Raw genomic sequence first — 26,132 nt, forward strand, 5'->3', positions numbered from 1 at the left:
GAGCTCAGGCAGTGATGCCAGTGATGGGGAGTGGCTATAAATACAGATGAAGCTTCACTCACAGGCCTGTGGCTCACCTCTGTAGCCCAGTTCCTAAAAGGCCACAGACTGATGCTAGTGATTGGGGACTGTAGCCTTAGCCTTAGAACACTGTGCATTCGTGTTCCCTGAATTAATGCTTGTCCCTGAGTGTGTCCATATATTTTGTTAAATATATATGTCAAATTTCTTCATACCTTGTCTGGTTCATCTTTTACCAGATTTCGAGCTTCTTCCTCACCTCCCTTGCAGCATGAGGCATGCATTTCATTTTGTCTCGGAGTTGTCTTACCTGAATGTCATACTCTATCATTAAGCTGTTGGATTCTCGCAGGCAGTGTTCATCTCTGACTCACTGTCTGTCCTTTGTAAGTGCCTGGCTCAGTACCTGTTGAAAAAATGAATGAACAGTTCCAGATTACAGGTTCTTGTGGACACCCCGATCAGAGGATGTTTCTGGCCATTGGGCCAGGCTTGCTAGGAGGACAGAAACACTTCCTACAGAGGCCCCAGGACTGCCTGCCCTCTCTGTCTTCTCCCCCTGCTTCGTCCCTGTTGGCCTGACCTTCACTGGTAGTTGAGAAGTGATGCCACATGTGAAGAAGGCAGATACTGTTGAACACGAGGCTGCTGAGTGTCACTTGGTTCCTCTCCCTGCCTACTTGAACTTAGCAGCAGCAGTGGTCGGCAGCTTTGGAGCACTGCCTGGGGAAGTGTGCTGGCCTCAGAGTCACTGCTCATGGTTCTTTTTAAGATTGCTTTTCTTCTTTTTCGGTCTTCATCATTCCTGCTACTGTCAGCTTTACAATAGTGCTGTGATGGGGCCACCATGGGAGAGGGCCCTGGAAGGCTGCTGGTGGGGGTGCTCCCTCACCAAACAACATCAAACACTGAACAGCCAACAGCACAGCTGGGTAGCTGAAGCAGTATAACCCTCTCTCCAGAGGTGTCCTACATAAAGATCAGGATTGCTTGCTGATTTTTTTTTTTTCTTTTTTTAATGAGACTGTGGAGCACTGAAGTCCTTTCAGAGTCTTTGCGTTTCACCAGCAGTGACTGGTTGAAACAATATTCCATTTTAACAGGTAAAGTAAGCAGATTAATATAGCATTTTGCCAGAGATCTGCATGTAGTAAAGTCTGCCAAATGTGTGACTCGTTTTATGTTTGCAAAGTACCTGGAGGACTAAGATCTCTCTCCCTGATCTCCTTTTGTTGATAAGGAAGCTATAAACAGAGTTGGTAGGTGCTGCCCACTTGGAGGTCCTGGGCAGGTCATCCCCAGCCTCCTGGCTTACTGCCCTGTTCTAAAATAACTTGTCTTCCTGGCATTTCATTGATCTGTGGTGGTTGTTTCACATTTATAGCCCTTTATAGAATTTTGTTGCTACTCAGAAAATTTTATATTTTCTCTTGAAGACAACTTTGACACTTGTGAATTAGAAAACAGGCTTTGCTAGTGAATATAAAAATAGAACCTGCCTAACTCAAGTCATCTGAAGCACATGGAACTTTCAAAGTATTATTAGTCCTGCTTTTTCAGTGGCGGTCTAGAAGGGAATAATGTATTTGGAGTGAGCCAGCCAGTACCTCTTCAGGCGCGTGTGCCATCCTGGTGAAGGTGCTGGAGCGGCGATGGCGATGGGTCGGCAAGAGCAGGTGAGGGCTGGGCTGCATGTGTGTCTGGCTGGCCCAGAAATCTACACAGTGGGATGCCAGCACATAGATGCCAGTACTTGCAGTGAAGCTGAGACCATCCTACTAGATAATCCCTGGGAACTATATCTTCCCTTTGTTTTCCCAAAGCTCCATTAGCATGGAGTTTTGAAAGGAGCCTGGATATTAAAGTACTGCCCTAATAGTTTGCTTTCTAGTGAACAAGACCAAAGGCTGGCTTTACAGTTGCTCACTGACCTGGCATAAACTAGAACGTGGACCTTCTCATTTAGAGAATGCCTGGGCAGCCTCCAGCCTGGGTCTGCCCTACCTCTGTGGGAGGTGGCATGGACACCCAGCTCCCTTTTCAAGAGCACACCTTACTTTTAGGTTTGGTGAAAAGTCCTGGGTGGGTCTTTGGGACTGTTGTGTCTCATGAGTGGACTGACCTTGGTCAAGGCCTGTGTTTCCTCACATCAGGCCTGCTATTTTTGTGTGTCCAGCCCCTGTCCAGGTGGTGAGATGGTTCACTTTCCCTGAAGCACTTCCCTTGATAACCGTGAAAGAGGACGTGGGAGTTTCGGTAGGAAAGGGAGGACACATGCTTTATTCTGCACTGTGGGAGGTGTGTCACCAGAGTGAACTGGAGACAGTGCAAGAGTTTCAAGAGAAGCACCTTGACACATTCTTCTCTTACCAAAACCAGGAATGAATAAAACCTATTGGGAACAGTGAAGAGGAGGAAATTACAAATAAAACATAGTAATCATACAAAAAGAGCAGAGGAGCCCTGCCCATAGAGCCAACCTGTGACCACAGAAGCCCAGTCTTGAGTCATGACTTAATGATTCAGGGTGGAGGGTGGGTGCATTACGCATTCCACTTTCCCATTGAAATTTACCGTTTTTGCACAGTATCTGTGTCCCCCACAGAAATACAGAACATTTTGCTTTTTTGCTTTACTGTTAGTTGGTATTCATTGGCTAGGTTTTGTTGCTTATCATGTTTACACATTTTTGTTTTTTAAAAAATTATTTTGAAATATTTTAAAAAAATAATTGACAATATTTTTTCAAGGCACTTAATTTCAGCTGAGGAAAAGGAAATCAAACACGAATGATGCAAAAAAGAATCTGCTTTCATCCTAAAGTTTTCTCTTTTGCCTTCTCTGGGAAGACTCATTCCTTCTCCAGTATCCACTGTTGCTTAATATGAAAATTGGAGATGGAGTCAGAGACTGAGTAACCTAAGGGGATACTTGTAAAGATTATGGGTGGTGACAGAGAGGGAAATATAGAGTGTCTTGAATCTGAAATGTTGTCTTCCAAGGGATCCTGGAAAGGTGTGACAGGGAAAAATAATATTCAAATAAACAATGTAAGATTAAATTAATATATGTGAAAGTACTTTGAAAATGAGGAACTCTACAACTGAAGGAGATCATGCTTTTTATTAGCATTTGATTGTAGCTTGAATTAATGTCTTCTGTGCTCTGTTCTGCATAGCGAAAAGAGCACTGGACTAGTAAGCCTGCTTTCAGGTCCTGACTTCCCTCTGCAGCTCTTGACCTTGAGGGAGCCCCTCTATCACTGGGAGCCTGGCTCCCAGTGTCAAGAATGGCCAGCCCTCACCACCCAGAGCTGCAGTGTGAGGACCACCCAGTCCAGGGACATGGATGGCATTTGCAAGCTGATCATTGTTGGTCACACTTGCACTTCTTCCCCGGTGAGGTTTTTTTTTTTTTACATAAGATCTCTAGACAAGGTGTTTCTCTCGACAGAGACCAGATGAGGCAGGTGTGCGGCCAGAAGGCATCTTGGGCTGAGCAATTCTTGGTGTCTTCCTCTCTTGTCCCTCTTCCATGGGTTAGAAACATTATGAGAAACTTGTCCTTTTATGTGCAGCAGCAACAGATATTGATTAAATCATGGAAGAACATAATGCTGTAAACAGACCGAAGGGAGGGATGATGGCTGCTCTTCACAAAAGGAAGGAGTCGTGGGCACCGTCTTAAGTTTGCCACCTAGAGGGGCCCACGGTGCGAGAGCCCTCTGCAAGGGGCAAGGAGTCAAGGAACGGTGACAGGAATTTTCAGAGTTGCATTTTTACCTGGCAATTCATAAAACTGTGTGTGTGTGTGTGTGTGTGTGTTTTCTGTAACTGTCTTGATTTCATTCAAAGGAGGAAAAAGGACATGTTGGAATGTGCCATCTGGGATCCTTCAACCCCTTGTTCACAGTCTGGGAAGGGGTATTGCATGCCCCTTTCTCTGCCTTGCCTGGCAACTCACCTTTTTTGGGAATGGTAGCTATGGCCACTGGTATTTTCACCAAATAGATGCTGGGTGCACCCTGAAGTGGCCATTCTGGCCATTTCTGGCCTCAGGCCAAGCAAGGGTAGAGTAGAGGGTGTGGCAGAAGAGGCTTCGGGAGTCAGTCAAGGTTATGTGTGTGTGATCATTTTTGTAAAACAGTTCCATCCATCACATTAAAGTGACTAAGACTGAGTTCATTTGTGTGGGGGTTTTGTTTGTGTTCATTTGAAGATCTCTTTTAGTTTTATAATAGCTTAGGAGCTCTTAGGAGCTCTTAAAGCAAAAAGAGTTTTGCCTATTTCTATGTTTGTGTTATATATTTTAAACAATGTAACATCTATTTAGTTAACACTGAGAATTCTTTGATTTTTCTCTTTCAAGTTTAGAAAACACCTATTATAGGGGAATCTCCATTTGGGTTCTGAAAGTTGTGATGTTCTGCCCAGCCTCCCCCCACTTCTCACACCTGGCTGGAGCTGAGCCCTTGGATTCCCTGCTGTGGAGAGAGCTAGGAGAGAATCTATGCAGTTGGTCTCTGTGGCAGCTAGGGCTGGAGAGTTTAAAGTTGGGGGTTGCCTTAGGTCCCACCTTGTGGACCGGCTTGCTTGTAGAGAGGGGCAGATGACTGATGTGGCTAATCAGAGGGCAGCCTAAAAGAGTTGTATGTGTTGCTGGCATTGGAGTCCACGGGCCAGCCCAGCCATGCACCTTGTTGGGTTTTTAAGGTAGCCTAGACCTTTATGACAAACGTGCATTTCTGCTTAAGCTCATGTGAGTCTCTCCACCCAGTGCACAGGGGTCCAGCTGTTATATATGGTGTTTTGGCCAGGATGCCTGCCCTCACCATGATGGCCTCGTTACTGAACCCCCCTGCGGTGAATGGAAATCACTGTTGGGGCAAAGCAAGGGATGTTGCTGTGGCTGGGATGTAGGCCACCATCTGGGGAGGTTGCCTGCTCCTTGTACTGCTTTCCTTAGGAGTCTGAGCAGCTGTGGCCACACCCCTTCCAGAGGGGAATGAGAAAAGGCGGAGCTTGGGCCAGTCCTGGAGGGGAGGTAGGAGCAGGCGCCAGGCCAGGCCTGACAGCCTTAGGTTTGGGTGGGAGAAGAAAAGGGAAGAGAAACGCCCCCTTAGGCAGTGAATGGGGTGCACCCAGCCCACCACTGTGGTTTAGATTCCTCCCACCTAGCCATAGAGGAGCCAGAGGGTGTTCATGCTCTTCAGTCTTCTGGCTATGTCTCCTAGACCCAAGCTTGCAGGCAGGGAACATCTGGGTGTGTGATGATACCTTCCTTCATTACGGACCCCACTCAGAGTGAAGCTGACCACAGGTCCCAGGGAGGCCATTGTCCATATCACTTCAGCTCTTGGCCCTCTGGAGCTGCATGTCTTTGTTGACATGGGAGTTGATAAATACTGGATGGTTTCCTCAGTTCTTTAATACACCTATTTGGAAATTTCCATGGTACTGGAAGACTTTCCTGGCCAACATACGGGTGAACTTTTCAGTTGTGTGAGGGCTTTAAGTGGCTGAGTTGACAATAGAGCAATAAATGAGACTTGTTAAAGTCTCAAGTTGTAGGAGAGAGAACAGCACCGACCCTGCTGTATGCTGTCTCCAGTCCTAAACAGGCAGCCCTCACAGTGGACTGCCGTGCTCAGCACAGTGTTCCCATGATCTTTGTTTGTTTGTGGTATTGGGAAACTTGTGTGGTAATCAAATTACAAATGAAGCCTGGTGCATAGGAGTGAGGGGGTGATGTGTAGGAACACTGGGTTGATTCACCCTAAGAAGAGCCTCCAGAGTCCCTGGTTCTGGCCCCTGGGGGTGCAAGCTAGCCCTTCACACAGGGGAAGGTTTCAGAAGAGGTTTGGCCACCCCCACCATAGCACTCAGCTTGTACACCATTCATGGCTTTGTTACATTTCTTATGATGTAGCTCCAGACCAAGCCTCCCTGTTCATCTTTGTGTCCCTAAGGCCTGGTCCATAAGAGACACTCAGCTGCTTGTTAAAGAGACTGCCGGTTATGGAGAAGAAACAGCATGAGGTGCAGAAGTGAGGAAGTGGAGGGGTTGAAGAAAAAGTGGCTACAGTGTGCTCTGTGGGAGGGCATGTCAGAGGGGAGGCCCCAGAGGAGCCTCCCCAGGCTGGGGCTGCGCCTGGCACTTCCCCACCATTGCAGCTGCTGTCATGGACAGGTCTCCCCCATCCCCAGATTGTGAGAGCCTGGGGCTGGTACACTAAGACGCCTTGCTCAGCACATTCTAAAGCAGTTTTTTCAGAGTGGTTTATTTTCAAACTACTTCCTATAGAAAGTCCCATAAGGGTTCATAATTTATAGTAGAACCACAGGGGCCGAGCTGCAGTTCTAAACCAGGTTGTCCTGAGGACCTCTGAGAGAAGCTGGGCTTCGGGAAGGACCTGAAGGAATTGAGTGAGCTACCCTTTGTGTGGTCTGAGGAAGAGCATTGCTGGAGAGGGTGGCTGGTGCGAAGGCCATACCAGGAGAGGTCCAGACAGCTCAGAGGCCAGGGTGGGAACAGGATGGAGACACTGCTGGGAGGTTCACAGGCCTCACCACTGCCACTGGACACAAACTTGGGGGCTGTAGGAGGGACACTGGTCAGAAGCCCAGGGTATGGGGGCTGCGGTGCTAAGTGTTGAAGCCGTGTCTATGTCTGTGGGGAAGACCGAGCTGACAGAATTGGGCATGGGCGCAAGAGGAAGAGGTGGCCTGGAGACCTGCATGGATTTTGTTACTTGTTGGAGTAAGTGGAACAATGGGACTGCCATGGGCTGAGATGGGAACATTTGAGGGAGGGGAAAAAGCTGAAACAGTCTGGGTTTGTTCTGCTCTGGGACTACCCTCCTCGGCCCTGTTGTTTAAAGGGGTATTCATGCACCTATCCAAGGTGTCTCAGTCTGCTCGGGCTGCTATAGCAAAAAACCTGAGAATAGGTAATTTATTACGTAAACGACAGAAATTTATTTCCTACAGAGTTTTTTTGTTTATTTTTTTTTTTTTTTTGAGACTGAGTCTAACTCTGTTGCTCAGACTAGAGTGCTGTGGTGTCAGCCTAGCTCACAGCAACTTCAAACTCCTGGGCTTAAGCAATCCTTCTGCCTCATCCTCCCGAGTAGCTGGGACTACAGGCATGCATCACCATGCCTGGCTAATTTTTTCTCTATATATTTTTAGTTGTCCAGCTAATTTCTTTCTATTATTTTTTTTTTTCTTTCTTTTTAGTAGACAGGGTCTCACTCTTGCTCAGGCTGGTCTCAAACTCCTGAGCTCAAAAGATCCGCCCGTCTCGGCCTCCCAGAGTGCTAGGATTACAGGCATGAGCCACCACCCCCGGCCTATTTCCTACAGTTTTGGAGGCTGGGAGGTTGAGAGCAAGGTGCAGGCATTTAGTGTCTGGTGAGGCCCTTCTTGCACTGGCCTCACATGGTGGAAGGTGGAAAGGCAAAAAATGGACTAGCTAGTTCCCCCCACCCTTTTATAAATCACTAATCTCATCCATGAGGGTGGAGCCCTCGTGGCCTCATCACCTCCTGAAGGCCTTACTTCTTAATACTATCATACTGATAAGGTTAAGTTTCAACATACGAAATTTGGGGGACATTCAGACCACAGCGCAAAGTGACTGACTCCTTTGGAGTCTGGGATGTGCATTTGCATTGAGGTTCAGGCATTATATTATAACAGTCACCATGTTTATTAAATTAATGAGGCATGTTTGTTGTTTAAATGAGATTAGCTCATTGCCATTGCTATCAATTCACTGTCACTGGCAGGGAGCAGGGCTTGGGGAATGTAAGCAGGAGGTTAAGGATTAAATGTCTCCTGGTGAGCACAGACTCAGGGGGAACCTGAGTCCGGTGGTTTGTGGATGAGAAGGAATGCAAATTGCTAGCTTGTTTCTTGTCTTCCTGTGCTTGATTTTCTAAAGCAGATTACTTTCTCGCATTTAACCACCAGTGGCACTGGACTAATGTTTTGCAGCCTGCTCATGTGTTAAATGTTCTTTGAGTCAGAGCTTCACTCACATCAACTTTCTTTCTCCCTCCTTCAGCCCTGTATAGATATGGGGGGCAGGAAGTGGGAGAGAGCTGGGCCCTGCTCTGAGGGGCAGGAGGAAGCAGGCCTCTCTAGCACAGGAGGGCTGTGTACCATCCTCTCAGAACATGATCCTGATAGTGTCTACCCTGGAGGGACAGAGCATCCACCCCAAATCCCTAGGGCCATTGGATCTGCCTCCATACTCCCCTGATTGGAGGGCCATAAATTCCTTCCAACAGCAGTTCTATCTTTGTTTTACAGGTGAGGAAACTGAGACACAGAAATGGTGCCTTGTGGAAGGTCACATGCTCCTTCATGGCTCACAAGGTCTGATGCCAGTGCCTGGGCTCCCCCTATCAAGCCATATCGCTGTGAGGAAAAGTCCTCTGTTCGCATGTTCCTTCCCACAACAACCTATAGACCTAAGTTTTTGGTTTAAAAATACAGTCACTATAAACTGCAGTACAAGCAAAGCACCGTGGACCTTGGTGAAGAGCTCTGGTTGGAAGAGTTAGAGAAGGCTGGAAAATTGGGTAAAACTCAAGTAGATTTTGCTCTGGAAAAAGGCTTTTCAGGCTCACAGATGGCCCCAGTACAAGTGCGGTAGGGGCTGGTCTCAGGGGAGGTTAGGAAAAGCCGAGGCGAGAACTCAGCATGGCTGACAGCCTGTGTGCCAAGCTCTGTGTGCGTGTTTTATGTGTTTCTTTACGTATGTGCTTGTTCCTCAGTGTGTCCTGGTGAGGCTGGTGTTATTCCTCGTATACAGATTGTGAAACAGGCTGAGAGAAGCTTGGCAATCTTGCACAGTCACTTGTGGAGAAGGAGGGTTCTAAAGAGGCATGCACTGAGCAAGTGGTTGGATTCCTGAGTCCGGCTCTGGGCCTGGCAGGTTGATCCAAGGGTCCAGGTTGTAGGAGGGCAGTTGTTGAGAGCTGTCTTAGTCCATTTGGTGTAGCTATAACAATACCACAGCCTGGGTAGTTTATAAAGAAAAGGAATTTATTTCTCATAGTTCTGGAGGCTGGGAAGTCCAAGAGGATGCTGCCCGTATCCGGTGAGCAGAAGGGGGGGAGGTGGAAGCCAGCATGGGAGACAGGAAATCAGGCCAAACTCGGCCTTTTTATTAGGAGCGACTGTTCTCACTCCAGCATTAACTTATCGACGAGGGCAGAGCCCTCATGGCCTAATCACCTCTTTTTTTTTTGTCTATTTTTTTTTTTGAGACAGAGTCTCACTTGCCCAGGCTAGAGTGAGTGCCGTGGCGTCAGCTTGGCTCACAGCAACCTCAATCTCCGGGGCTCAGCGATCCTACTGCCTCAGCCTCCCGAGTAGTTGGGACTACAGGCATGCACCACCATGCCCGGCTAATTTTTTGTATATATATTTTTAGTTGGTCAATTAATTTATTTCTATTTTTGGTAGAGACGGGGTCTCACTCAGGCTGGTTTTGAACTCCTGACCTTGAGCAATCCGCCCGCCTCGGCCTCCCTAAGTGCTAGGATTACAGGCGTGAGCCACCACGCCCAGCTTTTTTTTTTTTTTTTTGAGACAGAGTTTCACTCTGTTGCCCAGGCTAGAGTGCCATGGTGTCAGCCTAGCTCACAGCAACCTCAAACTCCTGGGCTCAAGTGATCCTCCTGTCTCAGCCTCCCAGGTAGCTGGGACTACAGGCATGCGCCACCATGCCCAGCCAATTTTTTCTATTTTTAGTTGTTTGGCTAATTTCTTTCTATTTATAGTAGAGACTAGAGACGGGGTATCACTCTTGCTTAGGCTGGTCTCGAACTCCGAACTCCCGGGCTTAATCAGTCCTCACGCCTTGGCCTCCCAGAGTGTTAGGATTATAGGCGTGAGCCACTGGGCCTGGCCCTAATCACCTCTTAAAGGCCCTACCTCCCCAAACTGTTACAATGGCAATTAAGTTTAGGGGGACACATTGGAACCACAGCAATAGCCTTCTGTGGACGGGAGTGCCTGGGGGGGGTGGTGGGCTTGGGGCCAGAGCACAGGATTTTGCGGGCCCTTTCCTTAGAGCTCTCCCAGGTCCCTTCCACCCTCATCCTTGTTCCTGGGACAGCTGGCCTTTCCCACCCATTTAAGACCCAAAGCCTTTGAGGCAGACAACATTCCTGGCATATTTGACTTTGTTTTAAAGGTTAAGATCTTTTCTAGGCAGTTGGCTTTTGTTTGAAAGAGAAAGCAAAAGATCTGCTTGCTTTCACCATTCTCATATATTGTTGGGTGTGGAGGGGTAGAACAGCTAATGGGTAAAGAAGTCTTCAAAGTGGGCACATTAAAATAAAAGAACCCTTGTTGCTATCCCTGCCTCCCAGAACCTGTGCCTTTGCTTTTAATGACCCATACCGACCCCAAACCCCTCTCAACTTTACATCCCACAGCATTTTCTCTAGTGTTTAACCTTCTCTTCTTTGCCTTTCTGGGTGGTCCCCTCAAGTTGACCTTATTTAAGGAAGAATGAGTTTTGGTGTGTTCACTTCACTGAGGTCACATACTCCTTCTCACACTCATTGTATTATTTCTTTTGCATTAAAACTTGATTCATGGCCAGGCACGGTGGCTCACGCCTGTAATCATAGCCCTCTGGGAGGCCAAGATAGGAGGATTGCTCAAGGTCAGGAGTTCGAAACCAGCCTGAGCAAGAGTGAGACCCTGTCTCTACTATAAATAGAAAGAAATGAATCGTCCAACTAAAAACATATAGAAAAAATTAGCCGGGCATGGTGGCGCATGCCTGTAGTCTCAGCTACTCGGGAGGCTGAGGCAGGAGGATTGGTTGAGCCCAGGAGTTTGAGGTTGCTGTGAGCTAGGCTGATGCCACAGCACTCTAGCCAGGGCAACAGAGTGAGACTCTGTCTCAAAAACAAACAAACAAACAAACACCTTTAAAAAAAGAAAAACTTGATTCATAGCATTTAAAATTCTAAGTTGTCATGTAGAGGCATTCATTCATCCATTTATTCATTCCTTCATTCATTCCAAATATAAGCCAGAAGAGTTTCTGCTGCCATTGGCTATTGCTCTGCAATGATCAGAAACCAGGCCTTCCTGGTCCTTGCCAAGTGCTGTGTGTTCCTTTGCTGGTGACCAACCTGAGCGGTTGCTCGGGGCAGAATGTGAGCTGTGGTGGTAGTGCGTGTGCTGAGCCTGCACACTGCACGCAGCTGCCTTTTCCCTGAAGTGGAACCTCCAGTTGGCTGGCCACCCTTACCCTTGGCCATTCTGGAGATGCTGTCCCTGTTGCCCATCCCTGTCACTGCAGCTATCTGGCTCTGACCCATTCAGTTTGTGTCATCGAGAGCTGTCCTCCACCCACACTATGCCCACCCCAGGTTTGTGCACCAATGCTGCTGCGGTTCTCTTATTTGCTGGGCTTCAAGAATTGGTGGCCCTGAAGCTCCCAAGGGTCCCAAGACTCCTGTTGGGTATAGACCACGTCTGGATGGAGCCCTGGGTAGCCTCAATTCCCAGCTGGCTCTAGGAGACCTATGGAAATGAGGCTGATCTGAGATGGTAGTGATTAGGTTACTTTTGGGTTGGATTAGCAGCTCTGGGGCCACTTCAGTGAACCTGCCTTGTTGACTTTAAGGCCATCACCACACCATGGAGTGTCTGGAGTGGTGAGGTCCCAGCCTAGCCCAGGGAATATTGGGGGTGGGGGAGACACAGGAGATGTCTTCAGGATGTCCTGAGCCTGACCTGAAGTTACAGAGGGGGTGTGATGTTGTGAAATATATATTTAATCTTCCTCCCCCTTTTCCTGACACCTAGTTCCTATAGCCCTTGGAATCTCTGGAGTGGTGAGAGTTGTTTGTATGTTAATGAGGTGACTGGTGTCTGGGGACTTCTAGATTGCCTTAGGGTGGGTCTGGTTGCCAGGGGAACCACATGGCTAGAGGGCTGGAACTTTCAAGTCCCCCACCCTCCTACCTCCAGGGAGCAGTGAGGGGCTGAAGGTTGAGTTCCTAAAGCGGTGGCCAGTGATTTAATCAATCATGTGTGTGATGAAGCTTTCATTAAAAACCCAAAAGGGGTCTTCTTCATAAATTCTTTGCCTAGGCCTATGTCTAGAAGAGTATTTCCAACATTTTCCTCTAGAATTCGAATAGTTTCACACCTAAGGTTCAAGTCTGTTACCCAGCATGAATTGATTTTTGTGAGAGGTCAAAAGTGTGGGTCTTGTTTCAGTCTTCTACATGTGGCTATCCAGTTTTCCCAGCACCATTTATTGAATAAGGATTCTTTTCCTCAGTGTATGTTTTTGTCTGCTTTGTTGAAGATTAGTTGGCTATATGAGGATGGTTTTATATCTGGGTTCTCTGTTCTGTTCCACTGGTCAATGTCCCTGTTCTTGTGCCAGTAAAAAGCTGTTTTAATGACTATAGCCTTGTAGTATAGTTTGAAGTCTGATAAATTGATACCTCCTATTTTGTTTTTATTGCCTAGGATTGATTTTGCTATACAGGGTCTTCTCTGGTTCCATATGAAGCGTAAAATTATTTTTTCTATATCTGTGAAAAATGATGATGGTATTTTTTCTCTCTCTCTCTCTCTTTTTTTTTTTTTTTTGTTGAAGCCACTGCATTTGAGATGATGGTATTTTGATAGGGATTGCGTTAACTCTGTAGACTTTGGGTAGTATAGACATTTTAACAATGGTGATTCTGCCGACCCATGAGCATGGTATATTCTTCTATCTGTTTATGTCCTCTGCTATTTCTTTCTTCAGTGTTTCATAGTTCTCCCTGTAGAGGTCTTTTATCTCCTTAAATACATTCCCAGGTACTTTATTTTGTTTGTTGCTATTTTGAAGGGAATTGAATCTTTGATTTAGTTCTCACTTTTATTGGCATTGGGAATTGAGTCTTTGATTTAGTTCTCACTTTTGTTGGCATATATGAATGCCTCTGATTTCTATGCATTGATTTTGTATCCTGAGACTTTACCAAATTCATTTATCAATTCGAGGAGTCTCTTCGTTGAATCCTTGGGGTTTTCTAGGTATAATATCATGTCATCAGCAGAGTGAGAGTTTGATCTCTTCTGCTCCCATTTGGACACTCTTAATTCTGTTCTCTTGTCTGATTGCTATAGCAAGGACTTCCAGCACTATGTTGAATAGTAGTGGAGATAGTGGGCAACCTTGTCTAGTTCCAGTTCTAAGTGGGAATGCTTTCAATTTTTCCCCATTCAGTATGATATTGGCTGCAGGTTTGTCATATATGGCTTGTAACATTTTTAGGTAAGCCCCAAGTATGCCTATTTTGTTGAGCGTTCTTATGATAAAAGGGTGTTGAATTTTATCAGATGTGTAGCTTGCAAAAATGGAGAAAATTTTTGCAAGCTACACATCTGATAAAGGGCTGATAACCAGAATCTATTTAGAACTCAGGAAAATCAGCAAGAAAAAAATCAAACAACCCTATCAAAAAATGGGCAAAGGATATGAACAGAAACTTCTCAAAACAAGACAGAATAATGGCCAACAAACATATGAAAGAATGTTCAACATCTCTAATCATCAGGGAAATGCAAATCAAAACCACAATGAGATATCACTTAACCCCAGTGAGAATGGCCTTTATCAAAAAGTCTCCAAACAATAAATGCTGGTGTGGATGTGGAGAGAGAGGAACACTCCTGCACTGCTGGTGGGACTGCAAACTAGTTCAACCTCTGTGGAAAGCAATATGGAGATACCTCAAAGCGATACAAGTAGATCTACCATTTGATCCAGCAATTCCACTCCTGGGCACCTACCCAAAAGATCAAAAGTCACTTTATGAAAAAGACACCTGCACTCGAATGTTTATAGCAGCACAATTCACAATTGCAAAGCTGTGGAAACAACCCAATTGCCCATCAATTCATGAGTGGATTAATAAAATGTGGTATATGTATACCATGGAGTACTACTCAGCTTTAAGAAACAATGGTGATATAGCACCTCTTGTATATTCCTGGATAGAGCTGGAACCCATTCTACTAAGTGAAGTATCTCAAGAATGGAAAAACCAGCACCACATATACTCACCAGCAAATTGGTATTAACAGATTAACACCTAATTGGACATATAGGAGTAACATTTATCCGGTGTCAGGAATGTGGGAGGGGGGAGGAGGGGATGGGTATATACAACCACAATGAATAAGATGTGCAACGTTTAGGGGATGGGCATGCTTTAAGCTCTTACTTGAGGGGGGAGGGAGGCATTAACACTTGTACCCCCATAATACGCTAAAATAAGAAAGAAAGAAAGAAAGAAAGGAAGAAAGGAAGAAAGAAAAGAAAAAGAAAGAAAAACCCAAAAGGACTGAGTTCTGGGAGCATCCAGAGATAGCTGAATGTGTGGAGGTTCTCAGAGGGTGGCACACTGGAGAGGGTACAGAGGCTACATCCCTTCTCATTTGTAAAAATAAGTAAATGTTTTCCTGAGTTCTGTGAGCCACTCTAGCAAATTAGTTGAACCCAAGGAAGGCGTTTTAGGAATCTCTGATTTATAGCTGTTCTATCAGAGGCACAGGTGACAACCTGGACTTGTGACTGGCCTCTGTAGTGGGGGGCAGTTGTGGGACTGAGCCCTCAGCCTGTGGGATCTGACACTATCTCCAGTTAGGTGGTGTTGGAATCTGAGTTAGAGGATATCCAGCAGTTGTCCACTGGAGAATGTTTGGTACGTGGGGAAGTATCTGTCCAGCTGGGCTCACGGAAGTGTTTTGTCTTGTGAGAGTATAGTAGGAGAAACTGAGTTTGATTTTTTTCCTGTATCAGGGGCAGAAGGTTTGTTTGATTAACTACCTACTAAAGTGGAATTTTTATTTCTTATGCTCTTCTCATTTCCTGGAGCCCTGTGGTAGTCTCCCTACTCCCTCTGGGCTCTTTTCTCATGGATTTGCCGTAGCTTATCCAGAGAACAAAGCATCATTTTTCCCCAAGCATTGTGCAGTATTAATTGGTGGTTGTAATTCTTTATAGCCATTTATTGAGTGCCTGGTATGTGCCAGACTTTATAACACTAGCCGCTGTAACAAAACCCTGAAATCCTCAGTGCCTTCATACAACAAAGGTTTATTTACTTTACTCAAGTTAAGCCCGATGTTGGTTGCATGTGGGGAAAGGAGTGGGGGCTCTGCTCCACACAATCTCAGGGACATAGTTTCCTTCCGTCTAGTGATTCCATGTTCCTTGGAATTATCCACCCAATTCATTGCATCCAGCCAGGAATCCAGGGAAGAGAGAGCTGTAGGAATGCATAAGCGGTTTTACCATCTACGTCTAGGCAGGTGCCCATCCCTTCCGTGCTCAGACACACAGCTTACCTACCTAGAAGGGGGCTGGAGAGAATCTTCTGTCCCTGTGCCCAGGAAGAGGAGGGAGAAGCCAGACGTGGGGTTGAGCAAGTGCAGCCTCTGCCGCAGACCTTGACGGGTTGCCTACTCAGCAGGTGTCTGTTAGACACCCTGGTCTATGGTTAGGCTTGAGCTGGGCACCCAGGAAGCTGTAGAAGAAGCAAGAAGTTTAAGTCTGGTGCTCAGAAGGCACGTGGTGCCCAGATGGTCGTTCCACGGTCACACAGGGCAGTACATTATCATGAGGTATAGACCGGGTTGGTCAGCCAGGGGAAGGCTCCGTGCAGGAAGGTGGTATTTGTCTCAGGTTGTTACTAAGTAATTTTCACTGCCAGTGAGTGGTGTGACACCTCATTGATCTATGATTTTAGCTATCCTGGATTTGGGGTTTTTGAGAGAAAATTCTTCCTCTTTCTACCTCCTAAAGGAGCCCCTTTCTCAGGGGCTGCTGACTCATGCTCTGTCGCACTCAACCTTTTCATTTTCCTTTCACTCCTGCGTTTGGAGAGCAGAGGCACAGTGAAGGTTCTCAGCCCACTTACTGCCCATAGAGACAGCAGTGGGAGGGTATTCAGGGAGGGGTGCCCCCAGTTGTACTTGGGCTTTTTGCTTTGGGTCAGTTATGACAGTTCATTCTTCACCTCCATGTGACCTTGAAAAAATCACCTGTCTGTGCTTCCATGACCTTATCTGTGCAACTCCTTTTAAAAATGACTCTCAGAAGAACCCCAGTGAGTAAGACGGACAAAAGTGGAGCTCTTATGGTTGATAATCTTTCCCCCTCACCTCCAGCTCAGGGACCCCTGAGAGGTTACCCAGGCAGAGGGGCCTCCAGGACTCCAGGCCTGAGATTCCTTAGTTCTGTAGGGGCGTAGGGCAGGCAGACCTTTCCAAGACTGCTTCTGAGGGTCCTTGCCACCTCACCAGTTCCACTGCCTGTGCGAGTCCTAACACCTCTCCCATCTCACCAGTGCTACCTCCACCCTCTCCCCTGCCCCCACGGGTGAAAGGGACATTAGTGGAATGGAACCTCGGGTTTGCTGTCGTTTTGATGACTTGCATCCTCTTGTCAGAAGGTCCTTGCATCCTCTTGTCACATGACCCCACAGAGTGAGGAAAGGAAGCAGTTGGTTTCATGAATTATTGCTTCTTTCTTTCTTCTTTACCCCAAGAAAAAATTCCAGTCCTCTAGACAGCTCCCACACACTTCTCTGTCCTTTTTGATTTAAGTGCAGTTTTTCTTCCTAATGAGCTCTTGTCTTCAAATGGAGCTGGGAGGAAAAATGGGACCTTGGGAATATAGGAATCCTCGGTGAATTACTTCAAATTAATGAGAGCAAGAAGGGAAATCAAATTCAGTTGTGCAAATTAGCTTCGTGTTCTGGGTCTTGATGACTTAAATTGCATATGCTAATTAAATGGCCCCAAATAACTATGAAGTGGCTTCTAAGGTCTTTTTGACCTAAAAGTTTCTCTGACCTGTGAACTCTCTGAAGTGTAAAATTAGTTTGTAGATATTTCTCTTTAAGCATTTCTATGTCTAGAAACCTCAGGATGCCCATAATGCAAACCACCCTCCCAAGGGAAGGGCAGGCAGGTAGAGAGGGCAAGGACCCTGAAGGGGGAAGGGGAGGGGGACACATGGGTGGTTTGGGAGCCTCCCTAGGGCTGGTAAGATGTTGAGGTTCACATGTGGCCCTCTGTTAGGTAGTTGTCTGCACTGTCCCAGATGAAGGCGATGACTGGCACCTTCACCAGCAAGCTGAGCAGGGCAGCAAGGCAGACAGCAGGATGCTGAAATAACACTACAGTAAGCCAATAAGCGTCTTTGCTTAGGAGTCTTTTCCATGTTCTGGATTATTAGGGAGAATTTTGTTACTGTTTATAAATTTTGATAATTAATGCCAAGTTGCTTTCTTAATGCTTGTACCACTCTAAAATATGATCAACAATATAGGAGAGCCTTAGACAGTTTCCCCCAGGTCCTCCAGCAATGCTTATTCCCATTAGAAGAACAAATAAACCTCTTCAAGGACTAATTTAGGTGAAGATAGGTATATTTAGCATTACTCTAATTGTTACTAATGAATTTGGTCATTTTTCCAAAATGTTTACCATATGTGTTTATCTTTTATGAATTCATACCTTTTGCCACTTGCATTTTGGTGAGGTTTTTTTGTTCATTTGTACAAGCATTACTGTAAAATACAGATGTTAGTACTACAAGTACTTTCCCAGTTTTACCATTTGCATCGCATTCTGTTTGACTTGGACAACTTTTGACAACGGCAAAACATCGAATCTTCCCCTGGGTGATTTTTATTGTGGTTCCCCAGCCAGGCCACTGCCCTCTGCTGAGATGCCCAGGCTGAGGGTCCCGTGGCGCCCCTAGTGGCAGGGATGGGAGCACAGCCTGCAAGAGAAACTGTGCCTGCCTGTGGCCAAGTGCACTGCTCTTCCTGTCGGATTCCCAGCCCCTGGCACCAGGTGGCTCAGAGGCCTGCCCTGACAACCCCACAGCAGGGCTGGGACTGAGTGGGGCCTGGGTGTTCAGCTCTACAGGAGAACACCCGAGGGCCAGGCAGCAGCAGCAGGAGTGTGGGAGCCCAGTGCAGAGCCCTCTTCTGTTCTTGCACATTTGGTTCTTATTGCAGCTGGTGAGATGGGTGCAGCTGGCTGTATCTTAGATGCTAAAGAGCAGAATCTCATAGGGCCCTACAGCTTCTCCCGGGGTCATTAGTGGAATGGAACCTCAGGTTTGCTGTCAGTTTGATGACTTGCATCCTCTTGATCAGGGGGAAGTGTGTAAGTGGGGAAAGTAGGACTCAGATTCCTATCTCCTCATTTTCCCTCAACCACACCCAGCTGTCTGCTTACCTCTTTAGGGCGGGCCCAAACTCCCCCAACAGACCTACCACCTCTGCAGGGGAGAGGGACGTGCACTTTCTCATTCTTTTGAGTTTGAGCAAAACTTGTGTTTTTGAGCCAAAGGGTTGGATTGGGGTATGGAGCTCAGACAAACATGGAGAAGCTCTCGGCTTCCCCGCGTTTTTGGCATTGTTTTCTCAGGAACTTTATGCTTGAACAGCTTGTTAAATTTATACTTTTCTATTTTTAGATGATGGATTTGGATGTGCTTTTATGAAGAAATGCCACATGGTTCAAGAACAAACATGTCCAGTAAGTCCGCTTGGTGAATTTACCCAAGGGCAGGAGCCCCAGGTCCTTCAGGTGCAGAGGTGGGGACACCCTTTGAGAAGACAGGGATGTCTCTGGATACAGGGAGGCCTTTGAGGGATGTTTTAAACCCTACCCATTGCTTAGTCTAATTATCTTTATTTCTAAAGGTTGGTGCCTTCTAGAGACAGCAGGAACTGTACAGTTGGAAAAACCCTGAAGCTTGCTTTTTGCTGCTTAACCTACTTCCGAGAGCAGAGTGTGAGGTCTCGCAGTATCTGTCTGACTCAGCCTGTAGTGGCGTTTTGCCCAGAGTCCTCCTCATCCACTGCACAACACCGCTTCAGTTAGGCCTGGATTGTTACTCAATTGCTTTCTGCGAAAGGAAGCCCGAGACTGACATACATGAAGTTTGTGTAGCTTTGGGAAGAAAGCAAGCAGGTTAGAGGTGCAAGCTCTGTTTCCCCAGTGTTCCACCACGCGGCTGTAGCCCGTGGGCAGCAGACTCTCCAGCAGCTCTTAACCTTTCTCACAGAGATTATGGTGAATTGATTTAAAATTTTAAAGGCTCTATGAGACTCATCAACAGAAGAGCATAATAAAGTGAGCAAGAAAATCCCAAAAGCCATGTGTTGTGCTCGTACACACACTGTCATTTACTGTGGCATATCTTTGTTGAAGAGGACATGATTTCCTTATGGGACCCCATGGGCATACCATGTTGGGGAGTGGGGAGGACGTAGGGACCACTAAGGACTGAGAGCAGCAGACACTCCACCCCGATTCCTCATCTGCCAGAGGAACCTGACTTTGCCCATGTCAGGTGACGTTCTGTCTCCATGACAGCACAGGATTTCATCCCCATGGTTTCTTACCAGTGTTTGTCCCTTTTTCTCAGGGCTGCTGCCGCCTTAGGGGACCAGGGCCTGGTAACAGCGCTTCCCCGGGAAACAGGCGTGGTCTGACCCAGGAACAAGAAGCACATCATCACCAATGACATCATGACAGCAAGAGAGCACAGCCCTCGCCATGGCGCCAGGGCCCGTGCGATGCAGCGGGCTTCCACCATTGATGTGGCAGGCGACATGCTGGGCCTCTCTCTGGCAGGTGAGCCTCAGAGCCTGCACCAGGCTCCTGGTGTGAGCTCGCAGCATGTGGGCCCTGCACCGTAGCAGCACCCTGCAGACAGGCAGGATGAGCCCCCCATGACTGCCCCAGGCTGTGGGGTGTCTTGGTATGGCACCCCTCTGGTTGAACCAGGAAATAGGGAGGTGGAAGTCAGCCCTCTTCTTGGAAACTGCTCTGCTGGAATCTGAGTGCCATCAGTTTTCCAGTTTAGGTGGGCACCTCCAGGGCTCATTTGCCAGCAGTAACGTGGGAATCCACAGGGCCTGTTTGGCAAGTGCCCAGACTGTGGTAAGAGCCCTCCCTGTTGTGGGCATGTAGACCTGAAGAGGAGAGGAGGGTTTAGTTCTGGAGTCTGAGACTTCTTAGGAATCTCAAAAGCAAAATATTTAGAAAATAAGAAATCACCTCACATAATTTTTTTGGGGGGGGAAAAAGTAGAGTGTTGATTTTTTTGCTAAATCTAAAAACAGCGAAAAGTTTATTAAGGGTGATTTTGCTGTTAATTTTTTTCTATTCAGGAAATATACAAGATCCAGATGAACCCATTTTGGAATTCAGCTTAGGTAGGTATCTTTTTGTTTTATTTTTAAAAAATATGTTGCTTAAGAACAAAAACATTACCACCAGCACAGGTTTGTCTCAAAGAACTTGCTGCTGCCCTCACATTTCTGAGATGATGGGTAGCCCTAATACAGGTGTTAACTTCCTATGTGTGTTGGGGGGGGGGGACCTCAGAGGCTGTGTGCCCACTGGGATGAGTCTCTTCAGCATGGGGCACTGTCCTTGGGATTGTGCTCTTCACAGGTGGCCTGGGACAGGGATGTGAGCCCACCCAGAGCCTCTGGCATAGGCTGTCCCCCCTTCTCCTCCCCTCCATCTACCTCTCTGGGAGACAAAACTGGGTTTAGGGCTCAGCTTTGTCACCCTTGGCTGTAGGCCTTATGTGGTTGAGTTTAGATCTCTGGCCCTAGTTTCCCGCTCTGTAAAGGGCGATGATGACACCTGCATCCTTTCCTTCTCAGCAAGGATGAGATGAGAATATACTAAATAGTGGATTAGAATTGCCAAAGCCGGGGTCAGGGAAGTGTGGCATTACCGTGGCTTAGCCTGGAGGCCCAAGATGCATTTCCCCAGAGCCCAATGCCGCCCAGTGCTCCTCTCCCTTTCCCCCTGCCCTTGATGGTGATCAGCATTGGTCAGTAGCCTGGCAACAATGTCTGTGAGGTGGTTTGACATAAAAGAGGCACCACCTGCAGAGTCAGATGACTTGGATTCTAATCCCGATGGTTCTAAGCTACCTGCATGGCCTCGAGCCTGCTGTTTGATTTTGCTGGACCAGTTTCCTCTTGTGCTATATGGGGTGTTACTGCTTGTTTGAGACACAAGGAAGATCAAGGCAGTTAAACCCCTCTCACCTGCAAAAAAGACCTAGACAAATTGCAAAACCCATAAAAGTGTAAGTATGTTGTTGTCAAATTGATACTAAATTCTGAAAATGTCCTCATTTCCAATTAAATGCTCCTAAACAAGTTCAGAGGGTTTCTCCAACCTTGACTTGGTGGCTGGTTCTGCAGAAGGGATTGAGTACAGTGCTGTGTACTTGGAATAGGAGGTTTGGGGAGAAGCTGCCTTTACTTCTGCTGGGATTCCCACATCTGCCACCTCCACCTTAGAAGAACTTTATCACTTTTCACAAATTATAGAACTGACTCCAAGGGCTGAAGTTTCATGACAGCAGAGTAAACATATTTCTAAATATTCCCTTATTTTAAATCATTCCAACCATCAGGACAAATAAGAAACCAAAACACAAACTCCGGACAGTGGGACATTTTTGAAACCCCCAGATGTCACCTGGGAGGAGGGAGTAGATGAGCAGATGAAGAAATAATAAGTAGGAGAGAGGAGCAGGGTCACACCTGCATGTGAGAATGCGGAGGCCAGAGCAGGGGGTTTGTCCTAAAGGCACTGAGACAGTCAGGAGACAAAAGCAGAGGCTTATCATAGAGTTTATGTGAGGAAGAGTTTGGGCTCAGGTACCCACCACACCCCTCAGCCCTGCAGGGACAAGAGGTTTCTTCTCTCAAGAGGCTTCAAAAGCAGAGGACCTCTGGGTTGGGTACACCAGCCAGGGTGGGTGTGAGGGGCCAGACAGAAACAGGGATTAAGTGGATGTCTCTATTGAATAAGAAGTTGCCCCAACCTTCTTCACATCCTAATTCTGCCAGGCTTATGCTTCTGGGAGGGAGGCTCTTTCTCTGGAGAAAGTAAACCACTCACTCCCTGCAAAAAGACACAAGCCTTCTAGAGGCCAACCAGAAGCAGGCCTGCCAACCACCTAGTCACTGTTGTGGAGCCCACTGAGCCCACCTATGCACACTTGACATCACATAGCCTTCTAACACCTCATTCTCAAAATCAAGTGGACATGTGTCCCCACAAAGATGGGTACACAGGTGTTCCCTGCAGCATTATTCATAATAGCCAACACTGGAAACAACCCAAATGTTCATCAGCAGAAAAATACACGAACTGTGGTGCATGCATACAAAACATGTGAATACCCTTGAGCAAGGGGAAGGAAGGAATGACTGCTACATGTAACCAAATGGGTGAATCTCAAAAGCATTAGTAAAATGAGAGCGGCTACACACAAAAGGCTATATATTATGTGATTCCATTTATACAAAACTCAAGACGATTAATAAATAGTGATAGAAAACCAATCAGTGCTTGTCTGGAACTGGAAGTGACGGTTGACAGGAAAGGGGGCAGGGAAATCCTTAGGGTGATGAAAATGTTCTTTATCTTGACTGTGGTGGTGGTTATATGGATATATGTACTTTATTAAAGCTCAATGAACTATACACTTATAAGGGGTACATCCTATATATAAATAATACCCCCAAATTGACTTAAAAACAAGATGAAAAAAATAGTCAAAGATCACCAGACCTTTGTGGAATGCCTATAACATGAAAGGAAAGAACAGATAGAAAAAATAGAACTTGGAAGAAACAGAGACATTGCAGAAAATGTTAAAGAAATTATAATTTACATACACAGGAAAAGACAGTGTGTTCATAAGGATAGGATACTATAAAGAATAAAAGGGCTGGGCGCAGTGGCTCACACCTATAATCCCAGCACTTTGGGAGGCTGAGGTGGGAGGATTGCTTAAGCCTAGGAGGTCAAGACCAGCCTGGACAACATAGTGAGACCCCTGTCTCTACAAAAAAAAGTAATAAAAAAAGTTAGCCAGGCATGGTGGTACACAACTGTAGTTACTTGGGAGCCTGAGGCAGGAGAATTGCTTGAGAAATTTGAGGGTACAGTGAACTGTGATTGCGTCACTGCACTCCAGCCTAGGCAACAGAGTGAGACCCTGTCTCTAAAAATAAAAATAAAAAACAAAAAGAAAGAATAATCGAAGAAAAAGGACAATCTTAGAAATTGAAAATATGATAGAGAAAATTTTTTAAATATGAAAATGTTTAGAAGATAGTCAAGGAATTCTCCAAGAAAGTAAAATTTGAAAAACAAAATAGAAAATGGGTAAGAAATAGAAATGAAAAATTAGAAAGTAAATCCAAGAAGTCTAACATTTAGAAGAAAAAAATAGAAAAGAATGTAATAGGGCCAGGCGTGGTGGCTCATGCCTGTAATCCTAGCTTTCTGGGAGGCCAAGGCGGGCGGATTGCTCGAGGTCAGGAGTTCAAAACCGGCCTGACCAAGAGCGAGACCCCGTCTCTATTATATATAGAAAGAAATTAATTGGCCAACTAATATATACAGAAAAAATTAGCCAGGCATGGTGGCACATGCCTGTAGGCCCAGCTACTCGGGAGGCTGAGACAGCAGGATTGCCTTGAGCCCATGAGTTTGAGGTTGCTGTGAGCTAGGCTAATGCCACCGCACTCACTCTAGCCTGGGCAACAAAGCGAGACTCTCTCAAAAAAAAAAAAAAGAACGTAATAGAAGGAATTACAAAGAAATAATAGAAGAAATCTCTCAGAACTGAAGAATGTATTTCTAGGTTAAAAATGCCTGCCAAGGCCCAGCATAATGATGAAGGAGACCCATAACAAGGTTATCATGGTGAAATTTCAGAACACTAGTAATACAATGAAGATCATAAAAACGTCCAGAAAGAAAAGGATCAGGAATAGAACTGGCATGGAGCATCTCAGCGACATTGGAAGCATGAAGACGGAGAGACAACACCTTTAATTACATTTCCAACCTGGAATTCTCTGCCCAACCAGACTATCAATCAAATGTGAGGGTAGAAAGAAACTTGTTTCAGCTATAAAAGTCTCACATGAATTTACTTCCCTTGCATTCTTTTTCTGGAAGTTAGTGGAGGATATGCTCCACCCAAAAGAGGGAATAAATTGAGGAAAAGAAGTGTGGTACTCAGGAAACAGGGTACCACAAGAGAAAAGTACAAGAAGTCCCACATGGCTCATATTGGATAATATTTGCTTAACTTTAATCATGCATAATGTAGATTTAACAAACAAAAAAAAAGCTAAAATTATTCATTATATAGAGAGGATGAGAGTTCATATAAGTGAGTTGAAAATCCTTATCCCCTGTAATAGAACTCAGGACATTTCTGAATCTGGTGAGAACCAAAAGTTGTGATACATGTTAATTAGGAACATGGAGGAAGAAACAGCTTAAAAAGGTGAGGATGAATTAATTTTATGTTAAGTAAATTTTACCACAACTTTTTAAAAAGTAAGGAACAGTAGCTCAATGATTGAATGAGCAAATGTTTTGACTTTTAAAATAAGTAACTGTTGAAAATTTTAAAATTTAGTATGTATTCTTTGTAAAACTTTTAATACAGAAAATGTTAGAGGAAAAGAAAACTATTGGAGAGAGATAATTAGTTGGTATTTTAGGTATATGCCCTTCCAAATGTCTTTTTTTTTTTTTTCTTGTTACTCTCACAGAGTGCTATATAGAAATTTTTAATGAATTTGGTATGGAAGTGATGGGATTATTTACAAACATGTCATCCTAGTGTTCTTCACATGCTTTTTTTCATGTAGCAAAATATATTTTTGCATTAATATACATGGAATCTCTTGCTTCATCATTTTGGATGCCATATAAAGTCTATAATACAGCTGTGCCATGGTTATTTAAACTGGTGTTGGACATTTAGGTTCTTTCCAATTTGCCATTATAAGCACCACCACAGTGAACATACTTGTATATAGGTCTTTCATACATCTTGCTGATTATTTCCTTAGGCTAATCACTTGGATGTAAAATTGCCGAGTCAAATGTATGCACTTGAAATATGTTTTGCCAGTTTGTCTCAACAACATTTAGCTGGGATTGTAGATGATCAGGTTGGAGAGATGAGGCATATATATCAGAGGTTTCTATGGAAATATGCCAAATGAGTGATGTAAATGATGAACAGAAGGGACATGACTGTGGGCTGCTCAGAAAAGACTTCATAGAAGCTATGGAATTTGAGCCAGGAATTAAACATTGTTTGAAATTTAGATAGGCTGGGTGGGCGATGAGGCCAGGAGAGAATGTCACTTGTAGGTAGGCATATTTTGAAGGTGGCTATGGGCCCATCAGCCCTTAAAGTGATATCAGTCTTCCTAGCGTTTGGCCACCTGTTACACCTCAGTCCATCTGCCATCACTAGTGCATGAAAGGCCCAAATATTCTGACCTTGCACAGGTGTCAAGAACCCACATGTGATGGGAGAGCAGGCAGAGAGAGACCACAAGTCATTTAAGGACACTTAGTACCTTAAAGGAGTGAGAGCATGTGGACCAGTCAAATCAGGGGTTTCTACTGAGGCAGACATACTAGAAGAAGCAGACGAGAACTTTAAAAAGTAATAAAACTCTAAAGCCTCTAGAAGAAAACATAGGAAGATTCATAACCTTAGTGTGAGCAAGACTTCTTGGACAGAATGCAAAAATCACTAACTCTTTGTTTTAGTTTGCTATTGGTGCCATAACGAGTTACTACAAATTTACCAACTTAATACAAATCTATTATCTTACAGTTCTGTTATGTAAAAAATCCAATGTACTTTGCTGGGTCCTTTGCTTAGAGCCTCATAGTGCCAAATTAAGGGGCATTAGGGCTGCATTTCTTTCTGAGAGCTCTTGGGGAGATTCTCTTTCCTTGCTCATTCAGGTTGTTGGCAGAATTCAGTTCCTTGTGGTTTTAGGATTCAGGACCCCATTTCTTTGCTAGCTCTCAGTGAAGGCTTATCCCCCACTCACAGAGGTGCCCACATCCCTCTTGTGGGCTTATGGCCTCCTTCCTCCATCTTCAAAGCTGGCAATGGCAGGTTGAGTGCCATGGAAGATGCTTTGACTCTCTCCTGTCTCTTCTTCC

General features: G+C 45.6%; 1 protein-coding gene across 10 annotated transcripts in view; it reads left to right on the plus strand.

Moving 5' to 3' along the window:
• INPP4A (inositol polyphosphate-4-phosphatase type I A) overlaps positions 1-26,132 on the plus strand; it is a 147,758-nt gene that overhangs the window by 57,556 nt on the left and 64,070 nt on the right. For all 10 annotated transcript variants that reach the window (XM_076001011.1, XM_012786983.2, XM_012786977.3 and 7 more), the window contains 3 exons: positions 18,562-18,623; positions 19,519-19,727; positions 20,267-20,311. In XM_076001011.1, the coding sequence (XP_075857126.1) occupies positions 19,622-19,727; positions 20,267-20,311 (151 nt within the window). In that variant the 5' untranslated portion in view covers positions 18,562-18,623; positions 19,519-19,621. The remainder of the gene's footprint in view (positions 1-18,561; positions 18,624-19,518; positions 19,728-20,266; positions 20,312-26,132) is intronic.

This window comes from Microcebus murinus, chromosome 3 (genome assembly GCF_040939455.1).
Source record: "Microcebus murinus isolate Inina chromosome 3, M.murinus_Inina_mat1.0, whole genome shotgun sequence".
Taxonomy (NCBI): domain Eukaryota; kingdom Metazoa; phylum Chordata; class Mammalia; order Primates; family Cheirogaleidae; genus Microcebus; species Microcebus murinus.